This window comes from Amblyraja radiata, chromosome 17 (genome assembly GCF_010909765.2).
Source record: "Amblyraja radiata isolate CabotCenter1 chromosome 17, sAmbRad1.1.pri, whole genome shotgun sequence".
Classification (NCBI taxonomy): domain Eukaryota; kingdom Metazoa; phylum Chordata; class Chondrichthyes; order Rajiformes; family Rajidae; genus Amblyraja; species Amblyraja radiata.
Window position 1 is genome coordinate 30,326,180 of NC_045972.1, and position 27,787 is coordinate 30,353,966.

Here is a 27,787-nt window from a genome sequence, read left to right on the forward strand (position 1 = left end):
GCATGTTGCCTGAGAATGGTTAGTTGGTTCACATCAGCAATCATTCCCCTCTCCCTCATTGACCCGTGTGCTGCCAAAAATGTGCAATTTAGTAACATGGGAACTTTGCTTTTACATTTTGATTTTATTGAAGTATTTAAGGTATAGGGTTGAGCATTAATTTTTGCTCTCTGAATATCAGAAGATCTGGATCAGAATCTCGTGGGGCGGGGGGGGGGGGGGGGAGTGGAAGAAGGAAATATATCAACATTGATCAATGTGCAGACTTCCTAGAGAACAAACTCAGGTTTTAAAATTTGCCATGTTAATTTGCTTCAAGGGTGGCACAACAATATGTTAACTGGCTAATATTTCCTGGTCTCAAGCTTCTAAGATGAATGTGAAAATGGCACATAATTCACAATCCTTGTGGAAATATGTCCCGCTGAGGCAAAAAGATCTCTGAAGAGCTTGGCTTATTCTGAGTTTGTCAGCTGATTGCACAATATCTTGCAATCTAAACATCCCGGTGGCCAATTTTGAAGGATATTGTTTTACTCATAGGGATTGTACTGAAAAGGGAGTAGATGAGGAGAATGCTACATTGTAAAATTCCTTCTGACCGTTTTGAAAATAAATAAATAATGCATGTTGTGCTCATGGCCTTGTTTAACTTCCTTAGGCATAAGGATAAAAGCACCAAAGATTTGATGGGAAACATTACTTGATTTTATACCTACAGGAAGTTTGGGCACAGGGAGTTTGACTGGCATGGGAACTGGTGGACTTGCACTACCAACTGTGAACACTGACCCTTTTGGGCAGCGAAAGATGAGCACATCTGGACTGAACCCACAAACATTCCAGCAGAGTAAGATGAAACCTTGTAAGTGGTTGTGTTGTCTGTGACTGTTGTGAGTGTGGCATAGCTTATTCTATTAGTTTGGTTCAGAGAGGATCATCAGTTCACTCAATTATGTATCCAATGAAGACTCAAAATAGGTTTCCTTAAATAATAATTCAGTCATTTGGGGTACTAGGTTTGTGTACTGGTTTTGTTAAAAAAATTCTGCCAGTGGGTATTTTATTTTATTTTGTTAAAGCCTGGGACAATTTCAGTATCCTAATGTGCACTCGCTACAGTTTAAACTTTATCTCATTTCACAATACATCTGAAATTAAAAGCAAAATGCTGGAAATATCCAGGAGTTAAAAAAACAGGTAGATATTAGTGTTTTGGGTTGGACCTTTCATCACAATTAAGATCAAATTACAAAAGATGGTTTTATGACGCAAACAAAAGGGGAGAGTTGAGGAAGGTCTGTGATCAAAAGGGGATTCCCTGTTGCCACCCTCTTACCTTGCACTATCACCTTTTTCTGTCACTTAATCTCCTCCTGGTTTCTCTCTTGATTTCCTTGATTTCTCATCTCCCCATGCTAAAATTTGTCTTTAATTTTTTTGTTAGCCTTGAGGTCATGGATATAAAATGTCAGACTTTTCTCTCTGCTGGTGCCATTTGATTTATTTCAATATTTCCAACATTTTCTGTACTTTGCAGGTTATTTTGTTTTAATGAAAGGTTGGAATACATAGCTACATAGACAATAGGTGCAGGAGTAGGCCATTCATAGATGACCATCATGGCTGATCATCTACAATCAGTATCCCGTTCCTGCCTTCTCCCCATATCCCTTGATTCCGCTAGACCTAACAGCTCTCTCTAATTTTCTTTTGAATGCACCCAGTGCCTTCTGAGGCAGAGAATTCCACAAATTCACAACTCTCTGGGTGATAATCTTGATAAAATGCCTGTGAATCCATGATTATTAAATTAGTTGAAATGTAACTATCTAAATCCAAAACAAGTAATTTGTTTCAATTATCAGAATTGTTTTGCAAATAAATCTAAAATCCAAGGGGGGGGGGAGGGGAGGAGAGGAGAGAATTTATATCTCTGCAAGCTCATCTGCTGTGCAACTTGGATAATACTCTGGCCATGATTGTATTTTAGGGAAGGCAATTCTGATGCTGCAGAGTACAGATCTTCCCCTGCTTATGAACATCCGACCAGTACATACGATTGAGCATTTATTTGGTAGTTTAGTGGAATGGATTTACCAGCTGCTGTGGGGTTCCAGCATCTTCCGTCACTTGCAAATTCAGATTACAGCCCTATTTCTGACTTGCGGACTGCTTGGGTTACGAACAGATCTCAGGTCTGGAATTCTGCCATGACTAAGGGATGACGATAAAATGGTTTAAGTGTTGTGGAATGTTCTAACTTGAACCTCGTCATATGAATAATTTAAAAACACATAGAAGTGCACAAAACTCCAGTCTAAAACAAGCATGTGGAAGAAATTAGAACAGAAATAGTTGATATAAGGCCAAAACAAAAAGTGCTGGAGGAACTGGGCAGGTCAGGCAAAATCTGTGGCGGGAATGGACAGACAATATTTAGGTTGGGGCTCTTCAGGTTGATTGTAGTAGCGGGAAGAAAGCTTGAAAATAAATGACAAAGCCTGTCACGTGATGGGTGAATTCAGGTGTTGGAGGGAATTTTATGTTTAACCTGCATCCTAAATTTGGTGTTCATGTGGGTCCTAGTTGCCTTCTTAATCACACATCAGATAGGAATAGGCGCACAATAAAACATCTCAGAACTCTGGAGGAGATTTTCTCAAACAAGTCAGATTATTCAAGGTCTTAACAGTACGAACCGAGAAACCCTCCGGGAACCCATAGTTTCAAAGATTCGCAGCACCAATAGCATTGTTATATTCTCACGACACAATGGCTACATGTGCATTCTACATTTTTGAAATAATTCATCATTGATCAATGTCTCTGTTGCCTTTCATTTTTATCTTTCCCCAGACATCTTTACCCTTATACTCCCTGTTATTTAGAAAACCACTCTCCCACTTTTCTAACAAATGGGCACAATCAAAATCCTTACTCCCTGATCAGTTTTATTGCTCTCTACTTAGTTTTACAACCCCAAATGTTTATTTTAACTTAGCTATGTTGTGGAATCTAAATACCATTATAAACCTATTTATTACCTCTTCATTTTGTTGTCCTCTTTTCCACATCATTCTTCCCCAGTATGTAAGCTCTTGGGTTAAACATATTACAAACTACTCATCTTCCACACAATTTTCAGAATTTCCTCCATCAACCGGTGAGGGGGTTTGATTCACAGCCCGGTGGAGTAAGTGACGAAGACGAGAGGTGAAATGGAGCAAGGGTGTCAGATGAGAGAAGGGGAGTGAAATGTAAAGCCGGAGGGATATACGTGTAAGGGGAGAGGGGATAAAAGTGAAATCAGGGTCTTGGAGTTGGGAGATAAGTGTACAATGGAGAAGAAAGAGTGATTGGGTTGGATGGGGAGAGATATGGGTGTGCACATGTAGGGCACAGGAAAGATGTAGGGCACAGGTGGTGGGGAGGCGGCTTTACTTTAAATTGGAGAATTCACTGTTCATATTGTTGGGTTGTAAGCAACCCAAGCGGAATGCGAGGCACTGTTCCTCCAGAATTCCCTACCCAGAGCTTTGTGTAGCCTGGATCACTAGAGTTATGGAAGGAGGAGGAAGGTACATTTTTGAAATGTTATGAGAGCTATGGGAATCTGGCACAGAAGAATAGAGACCTGGTACAGTTCAGCTATGATCATGTTGAATTGGTGGGGCAGATTTGAAGAGCTAGGTGGCCAAGAAATGCTTATGTTTTCTTGCATCTGGTCAGTACCTCTAGATTTTGACTGTTTCAGTGGGATCAGCACTAAATAGTTAGGATAAGCTCACCCATAATTCATTCTGGTAGGTAATTAGTCTGTAGGCAGGCATTTCCTCCTGTAAATACAGGGAACAAAAATGCACAAGCTACTCTGATGTGATCTCACTGGTATTTTATACCATTGCAGCAAGAATTTCCAACCCTTATACCTTTGCAGTAAACCCCGACATACAAATTGACATCTGCTATTTGCATGTTAATTTTATTTGTGTACGAGGACGTTCATTTGGTTTTAAGCAGTTTTTCAGCAATTTACTTCTTAGGATGATTCTTGCTCTGCAATCTTCCACAAATTAACAACCATTGCTATACTACATTTGCTTTTACCCAAACCGTTAATGCCAATGTTTGGCTGATGATGCTTTGGTGTAGATCGTGTACCATTAGTACGATCATTACTTTGTAATGGAGCAATTTATACCGACGGTTTTAAACCCATTAACGGATCTTTCTATCTGCTATCTATCTTCAACCTCATGAATCTGTTCTGTAACTTTTTTTTGCACGGGAAATTATTAGTAGCTAAAGGAATTTAAGCAGATTTTGAGAAGAATCAAAATCTAGCAGCAGACCTGTGGATGGGGTTTGGGTTCAGTGATAAAATTATGGAAATCATTACTCGTTGGACCAAGTACTGCTTTTGAATTTCCAGTTCATCTAGGCAGGAGCAATAGGGAGTCCAAAGATGATCCGATGGAGATTATCACTAAGATTTTCTATAGGGAGGGAATAGGATGATGGGAAATGATGTGTAAAGGTTGATGTCTGTTGCAAAAGGTTTGTCCTTCTGCAGTTTAAATTAGTGGACAGTATTGCTAACTATTGCCAATGGTGAGGAATAAACTTCCCTATTTTGAGCACTTTTCCAGGTTTTAATAATGGATGCATGACTGTTATGAATGCTTGTCTGCATGTTTGTGAAATGTATGTCCGTGTTGGACTTTTTCAATGCCAGAGTTTTCATTTTCAAATAATTGCACACACTTAAAAAAAAATGTATTTAGATGAAAAATGATGCAAATCTAAATGCAGATGTTGTATCTATTCCAATAGTGTAGAATTAGCTGATTTCTGTTTGGGTATTCTATCAAAATTCACCAAATCGCAACAATTTCCATTTTTGCATTGAAGTATAAACTGGTTACCGTATTTCCTGGCAATTAAGACGCTATTTTGAACCCAAAAATAAGGCACGGGAATTTACCTGCGTCTTGGAGGCTGAAGGTTAGGTTATTACCCAAGAAAGATAGACTATTCCTCAGTACAGCAACATCAAGAACGTTGTTGCTATACTGAGGGGTAGCCAAGTCTATCAATCATTGCTGGCAGCTGATGGGAAGTGGCTGTAAAGTGGGAAGCGGCTGTAAAGTGGGACTCTCGCCCCCTCTCTCGCTCTCTCTCGCTGTCCCCCTCTCTCCCCCCTCCCCGTCTCTGTCGCTCGCTCGCGCGCTCTCTCGCTCTCTGTCCCTCTCTCGCTCTCTGTCCCTCTCTCGCTCTCTGTCCCTCTCTCGCTCTCTGTCTCTCTCTCTCGCTCTCTGTCTCTCTCTCTCGCTCTCTCTCTCTCTCGCTCTCTGTCTCTCGCTCTCTGTCTCTCGCTCTCTGTCTCTCGCGCTCTGTCTCTCGCTCTCTGTCTCTCGCTCTCTGTCTCTCGCGCTCTGTCTCTCGCTCTCTGTCTCTCTCTCGCTCTGTCTCTCTCTCGCTCTGTCTCTCTCTCGCTCTGTCTCTCTCTCGCTCTGTCTCTCTCTCGCTCTGTCTCTCTCTCGCTCTCTGTCTCTCGCTCTCTGTCTCTCTCGCTCTCTCTCTCTCTCTCGCTCTCTGTCTCTCTCTCGCTCTCTGTCTCTCTCTCGCTCTGTCTCTCTCTCGCTCTCTGTCTCTCGCTCTCTGTCTCTCTCGCTCTCTGTCTCTCTCTCGCTCTCTGTCTCTCTCTCGCTCTCTGTCTCTCTCTCGCTCTCTGTCTCTCTCTCGCTCTCTGTCTCTCTCTCGCTCTCTGTCTCTCTCGCTCTCTGTCTCTCTCGCTCTCTGTCTCTCTCGCTCTCTGTCTCTCGCTCTCTGTCTCTCTCTCGCTCTCTCTCTCGCTCTCTGTCTCTCTCTCGCTCTCTGTCTCTCTCTCGCTCTCTGTCTCTCTCTCGCTCTCTGTCTCTCTCTCGCTCTCTGTCTCTCTCTCGCTCTCTGGCTCTCTGTCTCGCGCGCTCTGTCTCGCGCGCTCTGTCTGTCTCGCGCGCTCTCTCGCTCTGTCTCTCTCTCTCTGTCTCGCTCTCCCTCTCTGTCTCGCTCTCTGTCTCGCTCGCTCTCTCTGTCTCGCTCTCTCTCTGCCTCGCTCTCTCTCTCTGTCTCGCTCTCTCTCTGTCTCGCTCTCTCTCTGTCTCGCTCTCTCTCTGTCTCGCTCTCTCTCTGTCTCGCTCTCTCTCTGTCTCGCTCTCTCTCTGTCTCGCTCTCTCTCTGTCTCGCTCTCTCTGTCTCGCTCTCTGTCTCGCTCTCTCTCTGTCTCGCTCTCTCTCTGTCTCGCTCTCTCTGTCTCGCTCTCTCTCTCTGTCTCGCTCTCTCTCTCTGTCTCGCTCTCTCTCTCTGTCTCGCTCTCTCTCTGTCTCGCTCTCTCTCTCTGTCTCGCTCTCTCTCTCTGTCTCGCTCGCTCTCTCTCTGTCTCGCTCTCTCTCTCTGTCTCGCTCTCTCTCTGTCTCGCTCTCTCTGTCTCGCTCTCTCTGCCTCTCGCGCTCTCTGCCTCTCGCGCTCTCTGCCTCTCGCGCTCTCTGCCACGCGCGCTCTCTGCCACGCGCGCTCTCTGCCTCTCGCGCTCTCTGCCTCTCGCGCTCTCTGCCTCTCGCGCTCTGCCTCTCGCGCTCTGCCTCTCGCGCTCTGCCTCTCGCGCTCTGCCTCTCGCGCTCTCTGCCTCGCTCTCTCTGCCTCTCGCTCTCTCTCGCGCTCTCTCTCACACGCGCTCTCTGTCTGTCTCGCGCGCTCTCTCGCTCTCTCTCTGTCTCTCTGTGTGTCTCTCTGTGTCTCTCTGTGTGTCGCTCTCTGTGTGTCGGTCTCTGTGTCTCTCGCTCTGTGTGTCGCTCTCTGTGTGTCGCTCTCTGTGTCTCTCTGTCTGTGTCTGTGTCGCTCTCTGTGTGTCGCTCTCTGGCTCGCTCCCCGTCTGTCTGTCTCTCCCCTCCCCTCTGTCTGTCTCCCCCCCTGTCTGTCTGTCTCCCCCCCCTCTGTCTGTCTCTCCCTCCCTCTGTCTGTCTCTCCCCCCCCTCTGTCTGTCTCTCTCTCCCCCTCTGTCTATCTCTCTCTCCCCCTCTGTCTGTCTCTCTCCCCCCCCTCCGTCTCCCTCTCTCCGTCTCCCTCCCTCCCTGTCTCTCCGTATCCCTCCCTCCCTCTCTGTATCCCTCCCTCCCTCTCTGAACCTCCCTCCCTCCCTCTCTGAATCCCTCCCTCTCTGAATCCCTCCCTCCCTCCCTCCCTCCCTCCCTCCCTCCCTCCCTCCCTCCCTGCCTCCCTCCCTCCCCCCCCCCCCCCCCCCCCCCCCCCCCCCCCCCCCCCCCCCCCCCCCCCCCCCCCCCCCGACCTGGGGCATGCAGCCGACCTGGGCACAGCCAGACCGGGGACAAGTGAGCCAGTCCCGTGGCACGCAGGCGACCTGGGAACTGCAGCCAGACCTGGGGCAAGCAGCTGACCTGGGAACTGCAGCCAGACCTGGGGCAAACGAGTCGACAGGGGAACTGGAGGTAGTCCCGGGGACGTGAGGGATCTGGAAACTGCAGCCAGTTCCGAGGCACGCAGGCGATGTTGCCGACCCCTGTACTAAACAAAGCCCGTGAATCTGTCCCACCATCCTTTTTTCAACATTTAGCGACTTAAATTGGGGGTGCGTCTTCGACGCAGGTGTGTCTTCATTGCTGGAAAATACGGTATTTATTTGTGCATCAACCGAAGGTGAAATCTGTGCGGTTTTAAATTGAAGTTCCCAGAGCTTGCAAAATAAAATGTAGTTCTGTTATAATCCATTATTTTCTTAAACAAGTGGAAGTGTTTGGAATTGGTTTCATTTGAACTTGATTTTATACCCCTCATTTTTTTCAAGAGCTAAGCTAACCTTTAACGATCGGCTTTTTTCACAGTTTTCTATTTCACTGTATAAAGGTGTTTATTCCTTTACTGCCTCTCCTTATGAAGATAGTTTCCAGTATAGGTGGTTCTGATATAATGCAGGTTTCCATTATGCTAATTGGATGTAACATAATTGATGAACACTATTTGTAATACACGGACCGAATTGCTTAAGTCATTTTGATCGAGAACTAGAAAACCGCAAGTTATTTTGGAAATTTAAAGCAGGAAAAAAAAAACTGTTTCCATGTCTTCTCCCTGCAGTAATCAGATACCATTGTTTCTTAAGAACACATGCTGCTAATTTCATCAGAGATAGCCATTGGTATTCACAAACAATTGTTTCTATTGATACGTGCAATGATGTTCTTATTAAACAATGTAATGCAGCCTTTTGTACCTTTAGCTTGCAATAGCAAAAATAAACTGGCAGGTATTAAAAATCCCTTTATTTTTAAATCCTGCTGGGTAAAAAAACATTATTAAGAGAATGATTCACTAGTCCTCTTCGCCCTTTACTGCGTTGTTCTTGTAACTCAATTCTCTGCAGCACCGTTTCTTCGGAACAAAGTTATCGCATTATAGAAGAACTGCCTGTACGTTATTGAAATGGAGATTTTCATTAACAAACATCAGCAGAAATTTAACATTTGAAATTCGCCACAATTGATCAAGGCCCACAAGCCTCTTCCACACTTCAGACTGCTGACCTGTATCTTAATTCCATTCATCCCCTTGTGTTACTGAGATTAATGTCCTGATTAATAATAACCTGTTGTACTTTGAAAATTTCAATTAATTTAAGATAATAGCCTTCAGGGGTTGAGATTGTAAGTGTAGGGGTGTGTTGGGGAGTTCCAAATTTCCCACACTAAGTTGGATGAATAAATGCCTCCAGCCAAATTATAATTTGAAGGTGTTGCTCTCTTTTTCTGTTAAGCTTGTGGTCACTGAATTTATTGCAACTCCATCACATCCTTTCTCAGTTAACTGACAAACATACACTTCCATTTAGTTTAAATAGATTATAGTTACAAGATGTGTGTCTTGGGAATTTTCATTTTGATGCTGCTTTACTCCTGTCAATTGTAATGTTTTGTTTGATCTCGTTGGGAAGTTAACTCTTGGGATTTGTAAACCAGTATCACGGCCTCCTTGTTCGATTATGGATCAGAGACTTGACAAAGGACACTGAATTAGCTTTTGTCTATTTAAAGACCACAGTAAAATTGATCAGTGATATTCTTAAATCATTTTAGCAGTTAAAGCAGCATATTTAAATATTTTTGCCTAGCATTAATTCATTATTCATGGTTTCCCTGTAGCTTTTCTCATAGGATTACTTGGAGAAATGTACTCCTAAAACTGGCTAGTAATCGAGTGTGTTTTAACTCAAATCTTCAGCAATAATTATAATTCAAGTGGAACCAAATCTGAAATACTTCTAGCAAACATGCTGAAAAATGTGCACTGTCCTGTTCCAATAATGAATTAATTACTTGACATTGAATTGGGATGAAAGTCCAGTGCTGGCAAGTGTACTGTCTATTGCTCATTTGTAAGTTTGTGACTTTGCATATATGGTGCAATTACATTTAGCAAATGGGTTTTGATGAGATTCTTTTCATTCTGCTCTGCACAGCTGACCTTTCTCAGGTATGGCCGGAGGCAAATCAGCACTTTAGCAAGGAGATTGATGATGAAGCAAACAGTTACTTCCAGCGAATTTACAACCATCCACCCCATCCTACCATGTCTGTTGATGAGGTTAGTATCATGGCAACTGAATGTTAAAAATCCATATGTTGTCATTTTAGATGCACCTGATGAGTAACTGATAGCAAAGTGCACTTGCTGAAGCTGCACTGAGTTAGGTTCTGATTTACCTGCTCGGGTGCAAGACACTTAGAAAATTAGAACGTGAAAAAGTACTGATTGCAAATCACTGTGTACATGGGTGTATATTTTGATCGTGATAGAGATGTTCGAGAGCTAATTTAGGCATTGTGCTCTTACAAATAAACACAATTTGTGTACATGGACTTCATGTAATGCAGTTACGAAAGCTTATCAAAATTAGTTTTTAAAAATCCAGTATGTGTAACTTAAGTATATGATGATAGGATTATACAGTTGCTAATAATGGCCTCTTGTATATCCCAGAATTGAAAGGGTCCAGGACCCTGCAGTTTATTGTATTTGAAATTACATGGGAAAGGTCTTTTGAAGATAATTTCAGACTACATCGTTATACCTTTATCAAGGCAAACCATTTTTCATTAGACCATTTAAGAATATTGATATTCTTCTTGCTTAACAATGTGATTAAAACTTATAATAGGAATGTTTTTAATTGCGTGAGCACCTCATTCCTCCCCACCCGTCCTACACCTATATTTAAAACTTAAAGCATGTTCACATAATATTGGAAATGAAGTTATCTGTCAAAAAAACTGATCAGCTCATTTTAGTAATCCTGAGATTCTGGAACTCAAACTCAAAACACACTGCAGAATTTTTGTTAGGCGAGAGATGAAACAGAAACACAAGTCAGCTGAGGATTAATTGAATGGTGAATAAGCCAATATGGCTGAAGGAGCTGTTTTTTTCCCCCCCATGTTACCATTAATTGTCAAGTGACAACTCAGAAAATTGTTGCTGATTTAAATTTGCTCTTCTTTCATCAGGTACTGGAAATGCTGCAGAGGTTTAAGGACTCCACTATTAAGCGTGAAAGGGAAGTTTTTAACTGCATGCTTCGTAATCTGTTTGAAGAGTACCGGTTCTTCCCCCAGTATCCAGATAAAGAACTGCACATCACAGCCTGCCTATTTGGTGGAATTATTGAAAAGGGCCTGGTCACATATATGGCATTGGGACTTGCACTGCGCTATGTTCTTGAGGCTTTGCGTAAACCGTTCGACTCCAAGATGTACTACTTTGGTATTGCTGCACTAGACAGATTTAAAAACAGGTATGTTTTATTCAAATTGTTTTAATAGGGTTTACATAGGTACAGCTTCACTTCACTTCACAAAAGAAGAAAATTGGGAAGGGCAATAAACACCCATTAACATTAGAGTCGGGAGTATAATTGATCTTACTATTTTATTTTTTGTTGGGATTGGTCTATTTAATATAACATCATTGATATCTTGCATTAAGTCACTTCAGACAAAGTTGAATTATTCTTGAACATCTAGGCTGTAATCTAATGTCTCCATAGAACGATTTGTTCCATTGAGCATCCATGCCTCAAAGTGCAGATATGTACAATGAATAGCCTGACATCGGTGGTGGGGAAGATGCTGGAGTTAATTATAAAAGATGAAATTGCGGCACATTTGGATAGCAGTAACAGGTCTGAGTCAGCATGGATTTAAGAAGGGGAAATCATGGTTGACTAATCTTCTGGAATTTTTTGAAGATGTAACTAAGAAAATGGACAAGGGAGAGCCAGTGGATGTAGTGTACCTGGATTTTCAGAAAGCATTTGATAAGGTACCACATAGGAGATTAGTGGGCAAAATTAGGGCGCATGGGGGTAGAGTGCTGACATGGATAGAAAATTGGTTGGCAGACAGGAAACAAATAGTAGGGATTAACAGGCCCATTTCAGAATGGCAAGCAGTGACTAGTGGGGTACCGCAAGGCTCGGTGCTGGGACCGCAGCTATTTACAATATACATCAATGATTTGGATGAAGGGATTGAAAGTAACATTAGCAAATTTGCAGATGACACAAAGCTGGGTGGCAGTTTGAACTGTGAGGAGGATGCTATGATAATGCAGGGTGATTTGGACAGTTTGGGGGAGTGGGCAGATGTATGGGAGATGGAGTTTAATGTGGATAAATGTGAGGTTATCCACTTTGGTATCAAAAACAGGAAGGCAGATTACTATCTAAATGGCATCAAGTTGGGAAAAGGTGAAGTACAACAGGATCTGGTGGTCCTTGTTCATCAGTCTATGAAAGTAAGCATGCAGGTACAGCAGGCAGTGAAGAAAGCGAATGGCCTTTATAACAAGAGAAGTCGAGTATAGGAGCAAATAGGTCCTTCTGCAGTTGTACAGGGCCCTAGTGAGACCACACCTGTAGTATTGTGTGCAGTTTTGGTCCCCTAATTTGAGGAAGGTCATTCTTGCTATTGAGGGAGTGCAGCGTAAGTTGACAAGGTTAATTCCCTGGATGGCAGGACTGTCATGTGCTGAGCGAATGGAGCAGCTGGGCTTGTACACTCTGGAGTTTAGAAGGGTGAGAGGGGATCTTATTGAAACGTATAAGGTTGTTAAGGGTTCGGACACGCTGGAAGCAGGAAACATGTTCCCGATGTTGGGGGTGTCCAGAACCAGGGGCCACAGTTTAAGAATAAGGGGTAAGCCATTTAGAACGAAGATGAGAAAACACTTTTTCTCACAGAGAGTTGTGAGTCTGTGGAATTCTCTGCCTCTTAAAGATAGCGGAGTCAAGGGATATGGTGAGAAGGTAGGAACAGGGTACTAATTGGGGATGATCAGCCATGATCACATTGAATGGCGGTGCTGGCTCGAAGGGCCAAATGGCCTACTCCTGCACCTATTGTTTATTGTCTAGTGATACTTGTCCTTTTTTTTAGGTGGGCAAAGTGAAATTGTCACTATTTTGGGCAATGATTATTGGCCAATTGTTAAGAAAATGATTATTATGTAGGCATCTTTGCTCGGTTGGCGTGCTGTGCAAACTAATTGCAAAATGTTGAAGTTCTCCATACCCCTTAATTCTCTAATCTTCTAAAAATGTATCTACTTCCTTTAATATATCCCCAAAGATTGAGCTTTCACAATCATTTAGAGTAGAGGGTTCCAGTTCTCCCTTTCCCACCAATTTCTATGTACCTCAATTTTAAATGACCACTGTCTAATCTTGCAACAGGGCCCTCTCACTCAAGATCATCTTCGTGGAAGTATCTGGACACATCATCACCCATTCTTCTAAGCTCCAAAGAATATAGATCTGATTGGCAATGGAGGCAATCTAAAAGTATTCACAAGGCGAGTTCCTGAGATGACCTCTTTTGGATTGCCTCCATTGCCAATATATTCTTTTTGCGCAAGGAACTCCAGGTGTGGCCTCACTGTCCAATTGTATAATTGCCTTCCCATTTTTCCAATCCTCGTGCAAAAAAGCTAATACGCTATTTTCCCTCCGAACCACTTGCCATACCTGCCCGCTAACTTTATGATTCATGCTCAAGAACACCTAGTCCTTCAGTACTTATCTCCAATTTTTCTCCATTTAGATAATTCATCATTAGAGCTCCTTAATAAAGTGCATGACCTCGCTCTTCTCTCATTAAACTCCATGCGATAGCTTTCTACCCACTCACTCAACCTATCTATATCCTGGTGGAGAGTCGAGATGTCATTGCATCATGCCCTTCCACCTATTTATGTATCATTGGCAAACTTGCTTATCCTACTGCCCTGCCTCCAGGTCGTTAATATGTATTGTAAATAGTTGAGCGACAAGAGCTAGGCTTTGATGCATTCCACTAGTTACATCCCTCCAGCTTGGAAAAAAGGGGACTGTTTTAACTTATTATTCAAGGTACAAAAATAACTCTCAAACTTAAAAAACAGTGATCATCTGAACTCCAGTTCCAATAATTTCATAAGCAGTTGTCTTTCACCTGTATCACTTTTAACCTCTAGTTGAATACTGCCTAGTCCAGATATGTTAACATTTCAATTAGAGTTGTACTTTTTGTACCATAATGATAAACCATTGATGGAATTTGTTTCCTCTCACTTTGCCACAGTCCTCAAACTCTCATGGATGTTGTCAGGACAGGAAAAATTTCGCAATGAGAAAACATTGGATAGGCTGTGAGGGGAGACCTAATTGAGGTATATAGAATTGAGGTGCCTGATAGAGTAAATAGGAAGGACCTATTGATAATTGATTTTAAAGAAGTTGATAGATGGATTGAAAGAGAAATGAAGACTTTTAAACCCAGAATATGGTGGGTAGCTGTATCTTGTTGCCTGAATGGATGTTCGTCGCAGAAATGCTGATTTCTTAAAAAAAGTTACGGACGCTTGTATGAAGAACTGTGATATGGACAGAGTATAAATCTAGTAGCTGTCTTCAGCTGGTACAGACTCAATGGGCTGAATATCTTTCACTGTTGTAGTCTTATAAGTGCTGTAAGTTTTTATAACTTTTATGATTCTCCAACTACAACGAGTAAATAGGTTACAGGGAATGTTTAAGAAAGAACTGCAGAAGCTGGAGAAATTGAAGGTAGACAAAAAATGCTGGAGAAACTCAGCGGGTGAGCACCTCACATTTCGCCTAGGTAGTTTACACCCCAGCGGTATGAACATTGACCTCTAATTTTAGATATCCCTTGCGTTCTCCCTCCTTCCCCCTCCCCTTTCCCAGCTCTCCCACAAAACCTACCATCTCCTCTTCCTTTCTTCTTCCCCCCCCCCGCCGACATCAGTCTGAAGAAGGGTCTCGACCTGAAACGTCACCCATTCCTTCTCTCCATAGCTGCTGCCTCAGCCGCTGAGTTTCTCCAGCATTTTTTGTCTACCATAGGTCACGGGGAAATAATTGGGGGCATGGGACTCATCAGCATGTTCTGATTAAACATATGCATGAAGAATCTCTTGATAAATTGTCAGGAAATCTCCCTCTCCTCCCTGTTTTATTAATACATTTCTCACTGTCTGTCGTATGTATGGTACTTAACTGCAAATAGACCACTTTTGCTGTTAACCCTGGATTCTTTCAGGTATCTGCCAATGGCTCTTTCCTTATTCTTAACTAAAAACAAAATCATTGTTTGTCCTCCACCACAAATTCTATTCCAATTCACCTTCATGAAATTGAACCTAATGATTTGCAACATTAGTTCTGATCCCAAACTGAGGATTTGTTTTTGCCTTTTCAAAAGGCATGATCTAAAGCCATCCCTCTCCCTATTCCTGTATCTGTCTTTCTCTCACATACTCTCCTTAAAACATATCTCTGAACAATGTAATCTCTAAGTTGATCTGTTTTTGTCTGCGAAGAGCTTTGGGATATTTGACTATTTTAATTTTATTGGTTATGCAATTTTGCAAGTTGATTGGGGAACTTGGGCAAGTAGGAAAATTACAACATGTTAATCTTCGGATTTCACTCTGGTGAGGTACAGTACAAATGTGAGAATTTATAGCAAGGTCAAGGATTTGTATGACAGTCACCCTGTCCATAGACTTGTTGATAAATGTGTTCTTCTGCTTACATGTTTGAAGTGGTTATTTGTTCTGCTGTGTCGTGATAGCGATTCATAGAATTAATGAGCATAAAAGAAAGCAATTTGGCCCATCAATCCTCTTAATTCTTTTATTCACCTGTCAAATTTTTATATCTCTCCACTCCCCATGCTATTCCTATTTATTTATATAATTTGTTCTCAATGTTACAATTGAATCTCTTCCAAATCCAAAGCGTAGCTGTGGGCGCGCGCATGGTCCCCAGGTATGCCTGCCTCTTTGTAGGGTACGTCGAACAATCCTTGTTCGAGGCGTACCGTGGCCCTATCCCCGAACTCTACCTCCGCTACATTGACGACTGCATTGGTGCTACCTCCTGCACCCATGCAGAACTCACTGACGTCATCCATTTCACCACTAACTTCCATCCGCAACTCAAAATTCACCTGGACCATTTCCGACATCTCCCAACCGTTTCTAGACCTCACCATCTCCATCGCAGGTAACAGACTACTGAGCGACATCTACTACAAACCCACTGGCTATCTGGACTACACTTCTTCCCACCCTGCTTCCTGTAAAGACTCTATCCCCATCTCCCAATTCCTCCGTCTTCGCAGCAGCTGCACCCAGGGTGAGGTGTTCCAGACAAGGGCATCGGAGATGTCCTCATTCTTTAGGGAACAGGGGTTCCCCCTTCTATTATAGATGAGGCTCTCACCAGGGTCTCCTCTATATCCCGTAGCTCTGCTCTCACTCCCCATCCCCCTACTCGTGACAAAGACAGAGTCCCCCTTGTTCTCACCTTCCACCCTACCAGCCGTTGCATACAACATTCTAATCCTCTGACATTTTTGCCCCCAACGGGATCCCACCACTGGCCACATCTTTCTTTCTCCTCCCCTTTCTGCTGTCCGCAGAGACCTTTCCCTCCGTAACTCCCTGGTTAATTCGTCCCTTCCCACCCAAACCACCCCCCCCCCCCCCCAGTACTTTCCCTTGCAACCGCAGGAAATGCTACACTTGTTGCTTTACTTCCCCCCTCGACTCCATCCAATAACCCCAGTAGTCTTTCTAGGTGAGGTAAAGGTTCACCTGAACCTCCTCCAACCTCATCTACTGCATCTGCGGTTCCAGGTGTCAACTGCTCTACATCTCCGCTCAGTTCGCATAACCAACCTGATCCCCCGGTAGCTCAGCACTTCAACTCCCCCTCTCATTCCGAATCCGACCTTTCTGTCCTGGGTCTCCTCCATTGCCAGAGTGAAGCCCGGCGCAAATTGGAGGAACAGCACCTCATAGTTTACACCCCAGCAGTATGAACATTGACTTCTTTAATTTCAGGGAGTCCTTGCTTTCTCCCTCCTTCCCCTCCCCTTCCCAGCTCTCCCACAAGCCTACTGTCTCTGCTTCTTTCTTTCTACCCCCCCCCCCCTTCAGCCAATAGTCTTAAGGAGGGTCTCGACCCGAAACATCGCCTATTCCTTCGCTCCATAGATGCTGCCTCACCCGCTGAGTTTCTCCAGCATTTTTGTCTACCTTCGATTTTTCCAGCATCTGCAGTTCTTTCTTACACATTGAATCTCCCCTATCCTTTCAGGTAGCAAAAGCTAGATAGGAAATGTGCAAGTGAAAATAAGCCAAAAAACAGATGCTAAAATGTAAAATACAAACAGAAATGCTGCTAACACTCATGGGTTCAGGCCATATCTGTGGGAAGAGAAACAGTTATTAACATTTCCTGTCAAAGACCCTTCATCACAACTTGAGGACAATTTAAGCCTTTTCTGGTTCTTTGCCAATCACTTTAAACATGTACTGGTCCGTTGGCACTGAAAATCTTTTGGCTGAAATTTCCCCTGGCTGAGTTTTCATTGCCCCAGCTCAGTATCCTCATGTCCTTCAATTTACAGGAGGCCAACCTCAACATCTGAACATATGCTTTGTCCCTAAGCATTGATGCAATTTTCATAAATCTGTTTCTATACTACTTTTTGACATCTGTCTCAGCATTTCAGAATTAAATGTTCTTGAAGTCTAATTGATATTTTATAAAAGTTTACCATTATTTTCTAATTTTGCTCTGAGGTACTAAATACAAATGTTAGAATTTATTGTGAAGTCAAAGATTTGTATCTCAGACAACCAGTCCATGGACTTGTATATAAATCTGTTCTTTTACTTCCATGTTTGGCAATCTGATTAACCCAAAGGATGTTCAAATAACCAAGGACTTTCCTTCTTACCGTTTTTAACACTGGACTATTCTAACCATAGTTTAGCTGTTCCTGCCTAAATTTATTAATGTATGCAGCACTACAACATGCAGCAGATTTAAAAAAATTGATGGCAATATAGGAAGCAGTCAAGATTAGGTTGGCTTTCTGCAGAGAAGCCCATTAATTCTGCTAGCTGGAAGATGCAAGAATCTGGAGCAAAAAATGAACTGCTGGAAGAACTCTATGGGTCGGGGATCATCTGTTGTGGCAAAGGGATGGTCAGCATTTAGTGTTCAGAAGCTGTAGGGTGGAAGCAAGGTCTTGAATCGTCCAGCCACGTTCTCATCAAGGGATTATCCCTTTTCCTTTTGAGGATATTGATCAACTCTGCCTCCACCACAAGTTTAAGCTTTAATTTTGAGGTCATTGTTTAAACAAAAAAGTTATTTCTCACAAGTCTCTATTTCTTGGGACAACCTTAAATCTGTGTTCCCTTGTCTTTGTCCCATCAGCCAATGAGAACGGGTTTTCATTTACTTTTTCTGAACCGATCATAATTTTAAGTCACCAAAGAATGTCCCCTCTGCGACCTCGGATCCCTTCTGATAAATGTCTTTGACAGGTTTTCAAGGGCCTTGTATGCTTTCTAAAGTTTGATCAGAGCTCTATTTAGACCTCAGATTGTGATTAGTTCAATACGTCTCTGACGTAATATCTCTGCATTTTAAATTCAAGGTTCTATTTTGTTTGCTAACTACTTATTCAGTATGAATTGCAAAGATCTATGCACATAAAGAGTGTAAATTGCACACCTTGAAAATGCACCATTGCCTAGAATCCCCACAGTGAAAACATGTAATTTTATGCTTCTCTTATATCTCATTTATCAAACGTGGCCCAAATCTGAAATTTCTGTTCTTCAAATTGATCTCTCTGGTGAAAGATACAAGCACTAAGATTTTAGCCAGGTAATAGGTATTGTGGAATTGGGCAAAATGTATTTGAAATGCATGATATCAATGAATTAAGGGAATACTTTCATTGATTTCTGAAGATTGGGAGGGCAAGTGATGCTGTGCTTTTCTATTAAAACCTCAAAAGTTAATTGAATTCATAATAGTCGACATTTTTTGAAAATACATATTTAATTGTATTCCTGTATATTTATTGATGGTCTATTGTGAATGCCTATCTAAACAGTTTACCAAATTACTCTAACAATGAATTTTTTGATTGTAGATTGAAGGACTATCCTCAGTATTGTCAACATTTAGCTTCTATTGGCCACTTTTTACAGTTTCCTCATCATTTACAGGAGGTAAGCAGTACTTCAATAATGGTCTGAGTTTGTGTAACTCATTACTTACTCTTAATTGCTGACAGCTGAACCAGTTGTCTTCATGGCTGAGGTACCATTTATGAGCCTCTGATGTGTCACCTTTTATGTGTTGTTTCTGTACCACTGGAATATGATTTTGATGAATTTATGTTGTTTTACACCACAGATACAGATGGCTCAAACCATTTAGCGATAATGATTAAAATTCAGTTAGATTTAGCGTAGCTTTGGAATGTGTCAAATCTGGAGGGTTCTCTAGTGAAGTAGAGTTTTATCAGGCTGCGATGCTATTTAGCAAAAGTGAGTTGAAAATTATTGCTTTAGTGTTGATGGTATTCATAACAGATATGGAGAAAGCTTAAGGCAGTTGTATTACCAATAAGGAAAAATGCAAGGTATCCAAAACTCCAATCCCAAGTGTCAAAACATACAAGGATGGATTCAGGGGAAAGGGAAAGCTTTTGCCATCCCAGAGTGCTCAATACTACCAAGTTCTTTCAAGCATTGAAAGTACAATTCTAAGAATGAAAAGAGAAATGTGTGCAAGACGAACTCTTGAATATTTATATTGGAAAGTAAAATCAAGGAATGCCAATGCAGGTGGAATTACAAATTTGTGATGATAACAATCAAAATGAGGGCATTAATATGTGCTTGTGTTCATCGGATGATTCTATCAAAAACCCCCAAGCACTCCCTCCTCTTTTTCTCCCTCTCTCTTCAATCCCAAGAGAGGAAGGGAGGGTGATAGAGAGGAAGGGAGGGTGATAGAGAGGGAGGGGGGAGGTAGAGAGGGAGGGTGGAGGGGGAGGTAGAGAGGGAGGGGGGGAGGTGGTAGAGAGGGAGGGGGGAGGTAGAGGGGGAGTGGGGGGAGGGTACAGAGGGAGAGGATGGGAGTGAGGATAGAGGGGGAGGAAGGGTAGAGAGGGAGGGGCGAGAGGGAGTGTAGACGTGGCAAATACCCTCCCTCAATCCCCCCCCCCCCACTCTCCCTCCTGACCTCCCCAGGATATTTACCCTCTCCACCCCAATCCCCCCCCCCCCCCCCCCCCCCCCCGCCCTATCTCCCTCCTCCACACCCCATCTCCTCCTCATTTCCCTCATCCTCCTCCCATTCCCTGCCCCAGCACCTACCCAGGTCGCAGAGCAGCGCCAGGGCTGGTTCTCGTACTGGCTTGGCCTGGTACTCGTACTATGCCCGGCCCTGCCGTAGACTCCAGCCTTGGGCTCCAGTCTAGGCCCCGACTTCATCTCCGGGCTCGTCCCTGACCCTGGACCCAGGCTCGTCCTTGGTTCCGGCGGCGGCTTCTTTCTCTGCCCCGGTCACGGCCCCATTCCAAGCCCCGGGCTCGGCCCTCACTCCAGCTCCAGCACCAGGCTCGGCTCCAGCCCAGGCCAGCGGCCCGGCCCTGGCTATAGACTCCAGAAATATAGGTGGGAATGCGACGGGAAGATGTTTATCGCCAAGGCGGGAGAGATGTGAGTAGGATGTGAAAATGGGAGGGCTGTGGCGTAGTGTTTGGAAGAAGATAGGAAAACCAGATTGACACATCATGGGCACAAACAAGACAAAGACTTTTAGTTATATCGAAATTTTGGAAGATTTAGACAGGTTTGAAGTTTATAAATAGTTGAGTCGGGTTTGTTGTCACACGCACAAATACGATGAGGTAAAGGTACATTGAAAATATTGCTGGAACAGCATCATACGCACATATACTTGGGTAATGCACACAATCATAAATTATATATAAATTACACAATTTGTACAAGATGGTAAAAAGAAAAATAACTCCCTGGAAGTGCAAGAGATAGGCCCTAATGTTCTGTTGCCACAGTAGTATTAGTGTTATTCAGGTTTGTTGTGGATCAAGGACCTTACAATTGTAGGAAAGTAGCTCTCCCAAAACCTGCTGGTGTGAGACGAGGGTTTTGCATTTCCTGCCCAATATTAGCAAAAAGATGTGGCCCAAATGGTGGGGATCCGTGATGATAGATGCCACCTCCTTGAAGCAATGACTCGTATAGATGCTTATGACGGTAGGGAGTGCTATGCTGCTGATGGACTGGGCTGAATCCATCACCAGTTTCTGCAGCTGCTTGCATTCCTGTGCATTGAAATTGCACATGATCTAGGGCATGATCCTGACTGATTGCATCATATACCTAGCTATGATGCAACCAGTCAGGACACTTTCTACAGTGTATCTGTAGCAGTTTGTTAGAAGACCTGTTATGCTGCTGGAAGTAAGAATGTAATTGTTCTGTTGCCTGTACACATGCAAATTAAACATGATTAAAAAGAAAATGAGGCACTGCCGTGCCTTCTTTGTAATTACGTCTGTGTGCTGGGCCCAGGGCAGGTCATCCGGGATGTATACACCCAGGAATTTGAAGATGTTAACACTCCACTGACAACCCACCAATGAAAACTGGTCCAATTGGCAGATTGATACGGGGGGGAAAAAAAACTATACCCGGTAGATATCAAAGGATTGATCATGTAAAAAGACCAGTGATAATGGGTTTCAATCCAGAGAATGTGAAGTCATGTATTCTGAGAAGGCAAACAACTTGGGCGCAGAGCAAATGCTGGGGCATTGAGGAATACAGATGCACATTGGAATAAATTAGTATAGACACCTGATGGATGTAATGATTAAGGTAAAAGGTTTATTTTAATGACAAGCATTGAATTTTAGAGGAGGGAGTTAGAACTTTACAAACAATGGTAAAGCCTATATGATACTGTGGTTCTGGCCGCTCGATTGCATGGGCCTTTCTTACGCTGGAGATTTTTAATTATGATGAAAGATCGGATATACTGATGTGGTTTGCTTTGGGATAGAAAAAACTGCGGCGATTTAATTTTAGATATAGAAAACCGAGACTGAGTGGATAAATATTAATAGCAAGGATTGTTTTCCTATGCAAAGAGCACTGGGAGTAAAGATTTTACATAATTTGCAAATTAATAGGGGTTTTGGGGAGTGAAAGAAAGGGGTCAGCTGGAAATCACCAAAAAAATGGCCAAGTTTTATAAACGGATTAACTAAGCTTTTGACAACTGGATTGATTAATGGAAGCTGAGGATGATGGTGCAAGTTAGGTTTTCAGTCTGGAGGCCTGTGACTAGCGGTGTGCCCCAGGAACATACAAAGCATGATTAGTAAATTTGCAGAAGACACGAAAATGGGTGGTATTGTAGATAGCAACGATTATAATCAAAAGTTACAGCAAGATCTTGATGAGTTTTGCAAATGAACAGAGGAATAGTTCATGGAGTTTATTGCAGATAAATGAGAATTGTTGCATTTTGGGTAGTCAAACCAGGGCGGGACCTTCACAGTAAATGGTGGGACTTTGGAGAATGTTGTAGAGCAGTGGGATCTAGGAGTGCGGGTACATAGTCACAGGTAGATAAGATGGTCAAGAAGGCTTTTGGGCACATTGTCTTTCATCAGTCAAGCTTTTTGAGTATACAAGTTAGTATGTTATGTTGCAGCTCTACAGGCTCTGGTGAGGCCACAGTTGGAGTATTGTGTTCAGATTTGATCGCTTTGTTATAGGGGAGATGTTGTTAATCTGGGAAGAGCACAGAGTAGATTTATGAGGATGTTGCTAGGATCTGAGGCAGCAGCTCTACTATCTGTGCTACTGTGCTGCCTTTAGCAATGTCCAGTATTTAAGTAGACTACGTATGTTTGCTTTCAGCTTTATGCAGAAATAAATTTGGCTGTGTGTTAGTAATTTTATAACAGCTAGGAACAGTAAATATTGTCATTGATTTTTTTTTTCTTTTTCTGTTTCTTCCAGTACATTGAGTATGGCCAGCAGTCCAGAGATCCTCCTGTGAAAATGCAGGGTAGCATTACAACTCCTGGCAGTATTGCTTTAGCTCAGGCTCAGGCTCAAGCACAGGCTCAGAATAAGACCCCTATGGCCAGACAGGTCAGTGCCATAGTAACCACTTCCACAACCACCACAGTCACCAAAGCAACGACAGTTACCAGGCCGACTGGAGTGAGCTTTAAGAAAGATGTACCGGTGAGTATTATGATTATTTTACACTGGCAGCTGTGATTAAATTGGTTTAGAATAATGGACTGTAACTTCCTAGGAAATGCCAATAGTTCCATGTCAAGCTGCTAACATTTCTCAGTTTTATGTACTACCTATGCATTCTTCCAGCTTCTCTACTGATTCCTAGCCTGTCTGTGAAGTGCAGTGAAGTATGAATTTACTTCAATTTTTTAGTAGATGCGCTGGCATATCTGCCAACCAAATCTTGCCAGCTATAAACCACAGGCAATAAATTGATTCACTTGAATGGCAAGGAGAGGAGTAAATGCAAGGGACTGTTGTTATTCCATGTCAATTTATATCTTTTAGTTTAACTTTTTTTTAAATTATTTTTATGCTTTTGAATGTTAGCAACATTCAGAGGTGTTCTTGACATGAATGATAGCTGGCAAAGACTATGGTTGATATGGTACTTGCTGTTTTTGTAACTCAGCGAGTGAGGCAGCATCTCTGGAGAGAAGGAATGGGCAACGTTTCGGGTCGAGACCATTCTTTGGACTGAAGAAGGGCCTCAACCCGAAACGTTGCCCATTCCTTCTCTTCTGACATGCTGCCTCACCCGCTGAGTTACTCCAGCATTTTGTGTCTGCCTTAGATTTAAACCAGCATCTGCAGGTCTTTCTTACACACTTGCTGTCTTTGTATTTGGCCACTTCATTGGCCCCTTCCCATGCACTCCTCAGCCCCACTTGTGATGATATTGGCATTCCACAATGTTGCCACGCAGGGCGAGACATTATGGATTTGGATTGATTTGAGTAGCAAATCAATGTAAGCTGATATTCAAAAGCTAAGTTAGCATTATGTTATCTGCAAGCATGGAGAGCTTGTCCCAGCAGCAAGTTTTGGTCCATTGTTATTTTGTTTGAAGGACCCGATACTTATTAAATCATTGAACAATCTAGTATTGCAAAATGGAAATGAGTATTGTAAAATGTTTTGTGTGCAGTTTTTTATCTTTTCAATATCCCCTACCCACGCGCTGGAGAAGGGTAAAAGAGATCTCAGTCATTTAGAAGCTCCAACTTTCAAAAGTACCATTCATGTTTCGGGTATCATTGACTGTTATCATTGTAATTCTCAAGAAGAAGTGTCCTGATATTGCACATGAATGCTGCTAAGAACCTTCAAAGTTCAATTTGTGTTTTTAATCTGCTATTCCAGAAACTTTGAACAAAAACATTTGAGCTGTTACTTTGTCTTTTAAAAGATTTTTCTCTCCACCTAATGGTTCCTTTCTAATACTGCATGTTACCATTTCAACAGTGTTACATTACTGTTCCTGTAAAATACAAGGCTGAAATTGTACACAAATCGCCTACATACATGTATTGAGATGGGTCGATTTGTTTAATTTCATAGAAGAAAATACTCAAATTTAGCCAGCTGGATGACATATTTGTGTGTCTGCAGTAGTGACTATTTAAAAATGTATTTGAACGATTTTCATATGCTTAGATATTGGAAGATTCCACTAAAAAGATTAGTGTTCAAACACTAATATTCATGGGTCTAGGAGTCCATGTTAATAAAACATTAAATTCAGAAAGAAAATCCTGAATGTAGCTGCCAATTCCTTTGAACCTGAAACATTTGGCAATTAAGTTCCTTTTACAAGTGAAGATTTTGCATTTGACAGTATGTTAATGTCCAACTTGCAAAATGCCTTGTTTTGTTTCAGCCCTCTATTAACACAACAAACATAGAAACATTGTTGGTGGCTACAGACCAGGGTGAGAGAATAGTGGAACCACCTGAGAATATTCAAGAAAAAGTAGCATTCATCTTCAACAACCTCTCACAGTCCAACATGACACAAAAGGTGAGTATTCTGAGATTGGTATTATGGCCGTCTGAATTAACCTTTTTCTTGATATTCTTTGAATTCAAGCAGAAGAATTAAATCCATCTCTATTAGATAGTTTCTCCTGTAAATGGACTAACTTTTAACTATATTGCAACCTTCAGATAGTTCAGATACATTCAGTATTTGACAGTGTTCTATTTAGATCAAATTGTGTGTAATATGTTTGCCACCCGAGTTGCTGGTGGAGCCTATCACCTGCTCAGCTCAGACATTAATTAAGTCATAGTGTCATACAGCACGGAAACAGATCCTTCCCTCCAACTTGCCTATGCTGACCTATATGTCCCATCTACACTAATCCCACCTGCCCGCATTTGGCCCACATCCCTCCTTTCATATCTATGTACGTGTCCAAATGTCTTTTAAATGTTGCTAAAGTACCTACCTAAACTACCTCCTATTGCAGCTACTTCCATATAGCGGCCACCTGCTGTGTCAAAACGTTGCCCCTCAAGATCCGATTAAAACTTTTCCCTCTCATCTTTCCCACTTTCCGGACTCACCTTTCCCACAAACAATCTCCTCCAATCAACATGTCTAATACCATCAAAGTTGGCCTTTCTCCAATTCAGAATTTTAATTTGTGGGCCCACCCTGTCCTTATCCATAACTATTTGAAAGCAAATGGAACAGTGGTCGCTCTTCCAAAACGGTTCCCCAAAGACACTTCAGTCACTTGCCCGTCCCAATTTTCTAAACGTAGGTCAAGCTTTGTCCTCTCCCGTGTGAAGCCCTCTACTATTGTCTGAGGAAACGTTCCTGAACACGTTTGACAAATTACACTGTCTTAAGTCTTTGGCACTATGACAGTTCCCAATTTACATTGAGAAAGTTATAACCCCATTCTCAGATAACCATGTTAGTCGTGCTGCTTCCTGCAGTTTCCTGGCATATTTACTCTTCTAATTCTTATTGACTGCTTGGGGGGGCCTGTAGGTGATCATTCACTTTTTATTTCTCAGCTCCGCCCATACAGACTCACTGAATGATCCAGCAGTAATATCACCTAAGACTACTGTGACATTTTCCTTAATTAATAAAGGAACACTCCTTCCTCTTTAACCTCCATCTCTCCTGTAGCACCTCTATGGTGGAATATTAAGCTGCCAGTCCTGTCCCAGATTTCCATAATGCTACAACATCCCAGTTATACATACCTATCCAAACCCTGTGTTTATCTACTTTACCCGTTAGGCCTCTCGCATTAAAATAAATGCAACTCAATCCAATAGTCTTTCCTTGTTCCCTGTCGCCTTCCTGTCTATTCTTTCCATTGTACTTTATCATCACCACCTACAGTGCATTCACAAAGTATTCAGACCCCTTCACTTTTTCCACATTTTGTTACGTTACAGCCTTATTTTAAAATGGATGAAATTCATTTTTTTATCATCAATCTACACACAATACCCCAGAGTGAAGTAGCGAAAACAGGTGTTTAGAAATTTTTGCAAAGTAATGAAAAATAAATAACTGAAATCATATTTAAATAAGTATTCAGATCCTTTGCTATGACACTCAAAATTGAGCTTAGGTTCATTGGAGTCCACCAGTGGTAAATTAAATTGATTGGACATGATTTGGAAAGGCACACACCTGTCCATATAAGGTCCCACAGTTGACAGTGCATGTCAGAGCAAAAACCAAGCCATGAAGGCGAAGGAATTGTCCGTAGACCTCTGAGACAGGATTGTGTCGAGACGCATATCTGGGGAAGGGTATAAAACAATTTCTGCAGCATTGCAGGTCCCGAAGAGCACAGTGGCCTCTGTCATTCTTAAATGGAAGAAATTTGGAATTCCCAAGACTCTTCATAGAGCTGGTCAGCGACCAAACTGAGCAATCGGGGGAGAAGGGCCTTGGTCAGGGAGGTGACAGTGACAGATGGTCATTCTGACAGCTCCAGAGTTCCTCTGTGGAGATGGGAGAATCTTTCAGAAGAACAACTATATCTGCAGCACACCACCAAATCAGGCCTTTATGGTAGAGTGGCCAGACTGAAGCCACTCCTCAGTAAAAGGCACATGACAGCCCGCTTGGAGTTTGTCAAAAAGCACCTAAAGAACTCTCAGACCATGAGAAACAAGATTCTCTGCTATGATGAAACCAAGATTGAACTCTTTGACCTTTATGCCAAGCGTCACGTCTGGAGGAAACTAGGCACCGCTCATCACCTCGCCAATACCATACCTACGGTGGCATCATGCTGTGGGAATGTTTTTCAGTGGCAGGAACTGGGAGGGGGAAAGATGAACGGAGCAAAGTACAGAGAGATCCTTGATGAAAACCTACTCCAGAGTGTTCTGGACCTCAGACTGGGGCGGAGGTTCACCTTCCAAAAGGACAACGACCCTAAGCACACAGCCAAGACAACACAGAGTGGCTTTGTGACAAGTCTGTGAATGTTTTTGAGTGGCCCAGCCAGAGCCCGGACTTGAACCCGATTGAACATCTCTGGAGGGACCTGAAAATAGCTGTACATCGACGCTCCCCATCCAACCTGACAGAGCTTGAGAGGATCTGCAGAGAAGAATGGGGGAATTACCCAATCACAGGTGTGCCAAGCTTGTAGCGTTATACCCAAGAAGACTTGAGGCTGTAATCTCTGCCATAGGTGCCTCAACAAAGTACTGAGTAAAGGGTCTGAATACTTATATAAATGTGATATTTCAGTTACACATTTTAACATTTCAGCACACTTTTTAATTTTAATCAGGGTGCCACCAGCAAGGTCAGCATTTATTGTCTATTTTCAATTGCTGCAACAATCTTAAACTTTGAATTGTACCTTTATGACAAATGTATGAATAATATATTGTTACTTGGATGTTACAGGTGGAAGAGCTAAAAGAGACTGTGAAGGATGAGTTTATGCCCTGGGTATCTCAATATTTGGTTATGAAGCGGGTTAGCATTGAACCAAACTTTCACAGTCTTTACTCAAACTTTATGGATACACTAAAGAACCCCGAGTTTAACAAAATGGTGCTCACCGAAACATACAGAAACATCAAGGTAAGATTTGGAGAGGTATGAACAGATGACACTATTACAAGATGGGTTTTATTTTTAATTTATGCCTGTTAACTTAGCAGGTTCCCCTTTTAACATTCCTCTAATTTTCTTTGCCTTAATCCTAAAAGAACATATTTTGCCCTGTTG

General features: G+C 42.5%; 1 protein-coding gene and 1 long non-coding RNA gene across 17 annotated transcripts in view; one reads left to right on the forward strand and one right to left on the reverse strand.

Annotated features, from left to right (window-relative positions):
* The window catches only part of cnot1 (CCR4-NOT transcription complex subunit 1), a 159,926-nt gene that overhangs the window by 73,513 nt on the left and 58,626 nt on the right, over positions 1–27,787 (forward strand). For 11 of the 16 annotated variants that reach the window (XM_033035982.1, XM_033035993.1, XM_033035983.1 and 8 more), the window contains 7 exons: positions 722–865; positions 9,515–9,639; positions 10,560–10,846; positions 18,576–18,654; positions 22,492–22,722; positions 24,440–24,580; positions 27,461–27,640. In XM_033035982.1, the coding sequence (XP_032891873.1) occupies positions 722–865; positions 9,515–9,639; positions 10,560–10,846; positions 18,576–18,654; positions 22,492–22,722; positions 24,440–24,580; positions 27,461–27,640 (1,187 nt within the window). The remainder of the gene's footprint in view (positions 1–721; positions 866–9,514; positions 9,640–10,559; positions 10,847–18,575; positions 18,655–22,491; positions 22,723–24,439; positions 24,581–27,460; positions 27,641–27,787) is intronic. The other 5 variants (XM_033035984.1, XM_033035989.1, XM_033035995.1 and 2 more) reach the window with 1 other exon arrangement.
* Positions 486–13,215, reverse strand: LOC116982667. Its single transcript, XR_004414513.1, has 3 exons — positions 12,828–13,215; positions 3,867–3,869; positions 486–496 (listed from the first exon to the last, which is right to left on the reverse strand). It is a non-coding gene; the product is annotated as an uncharacterized LOC116982667 (long non-coding RNA).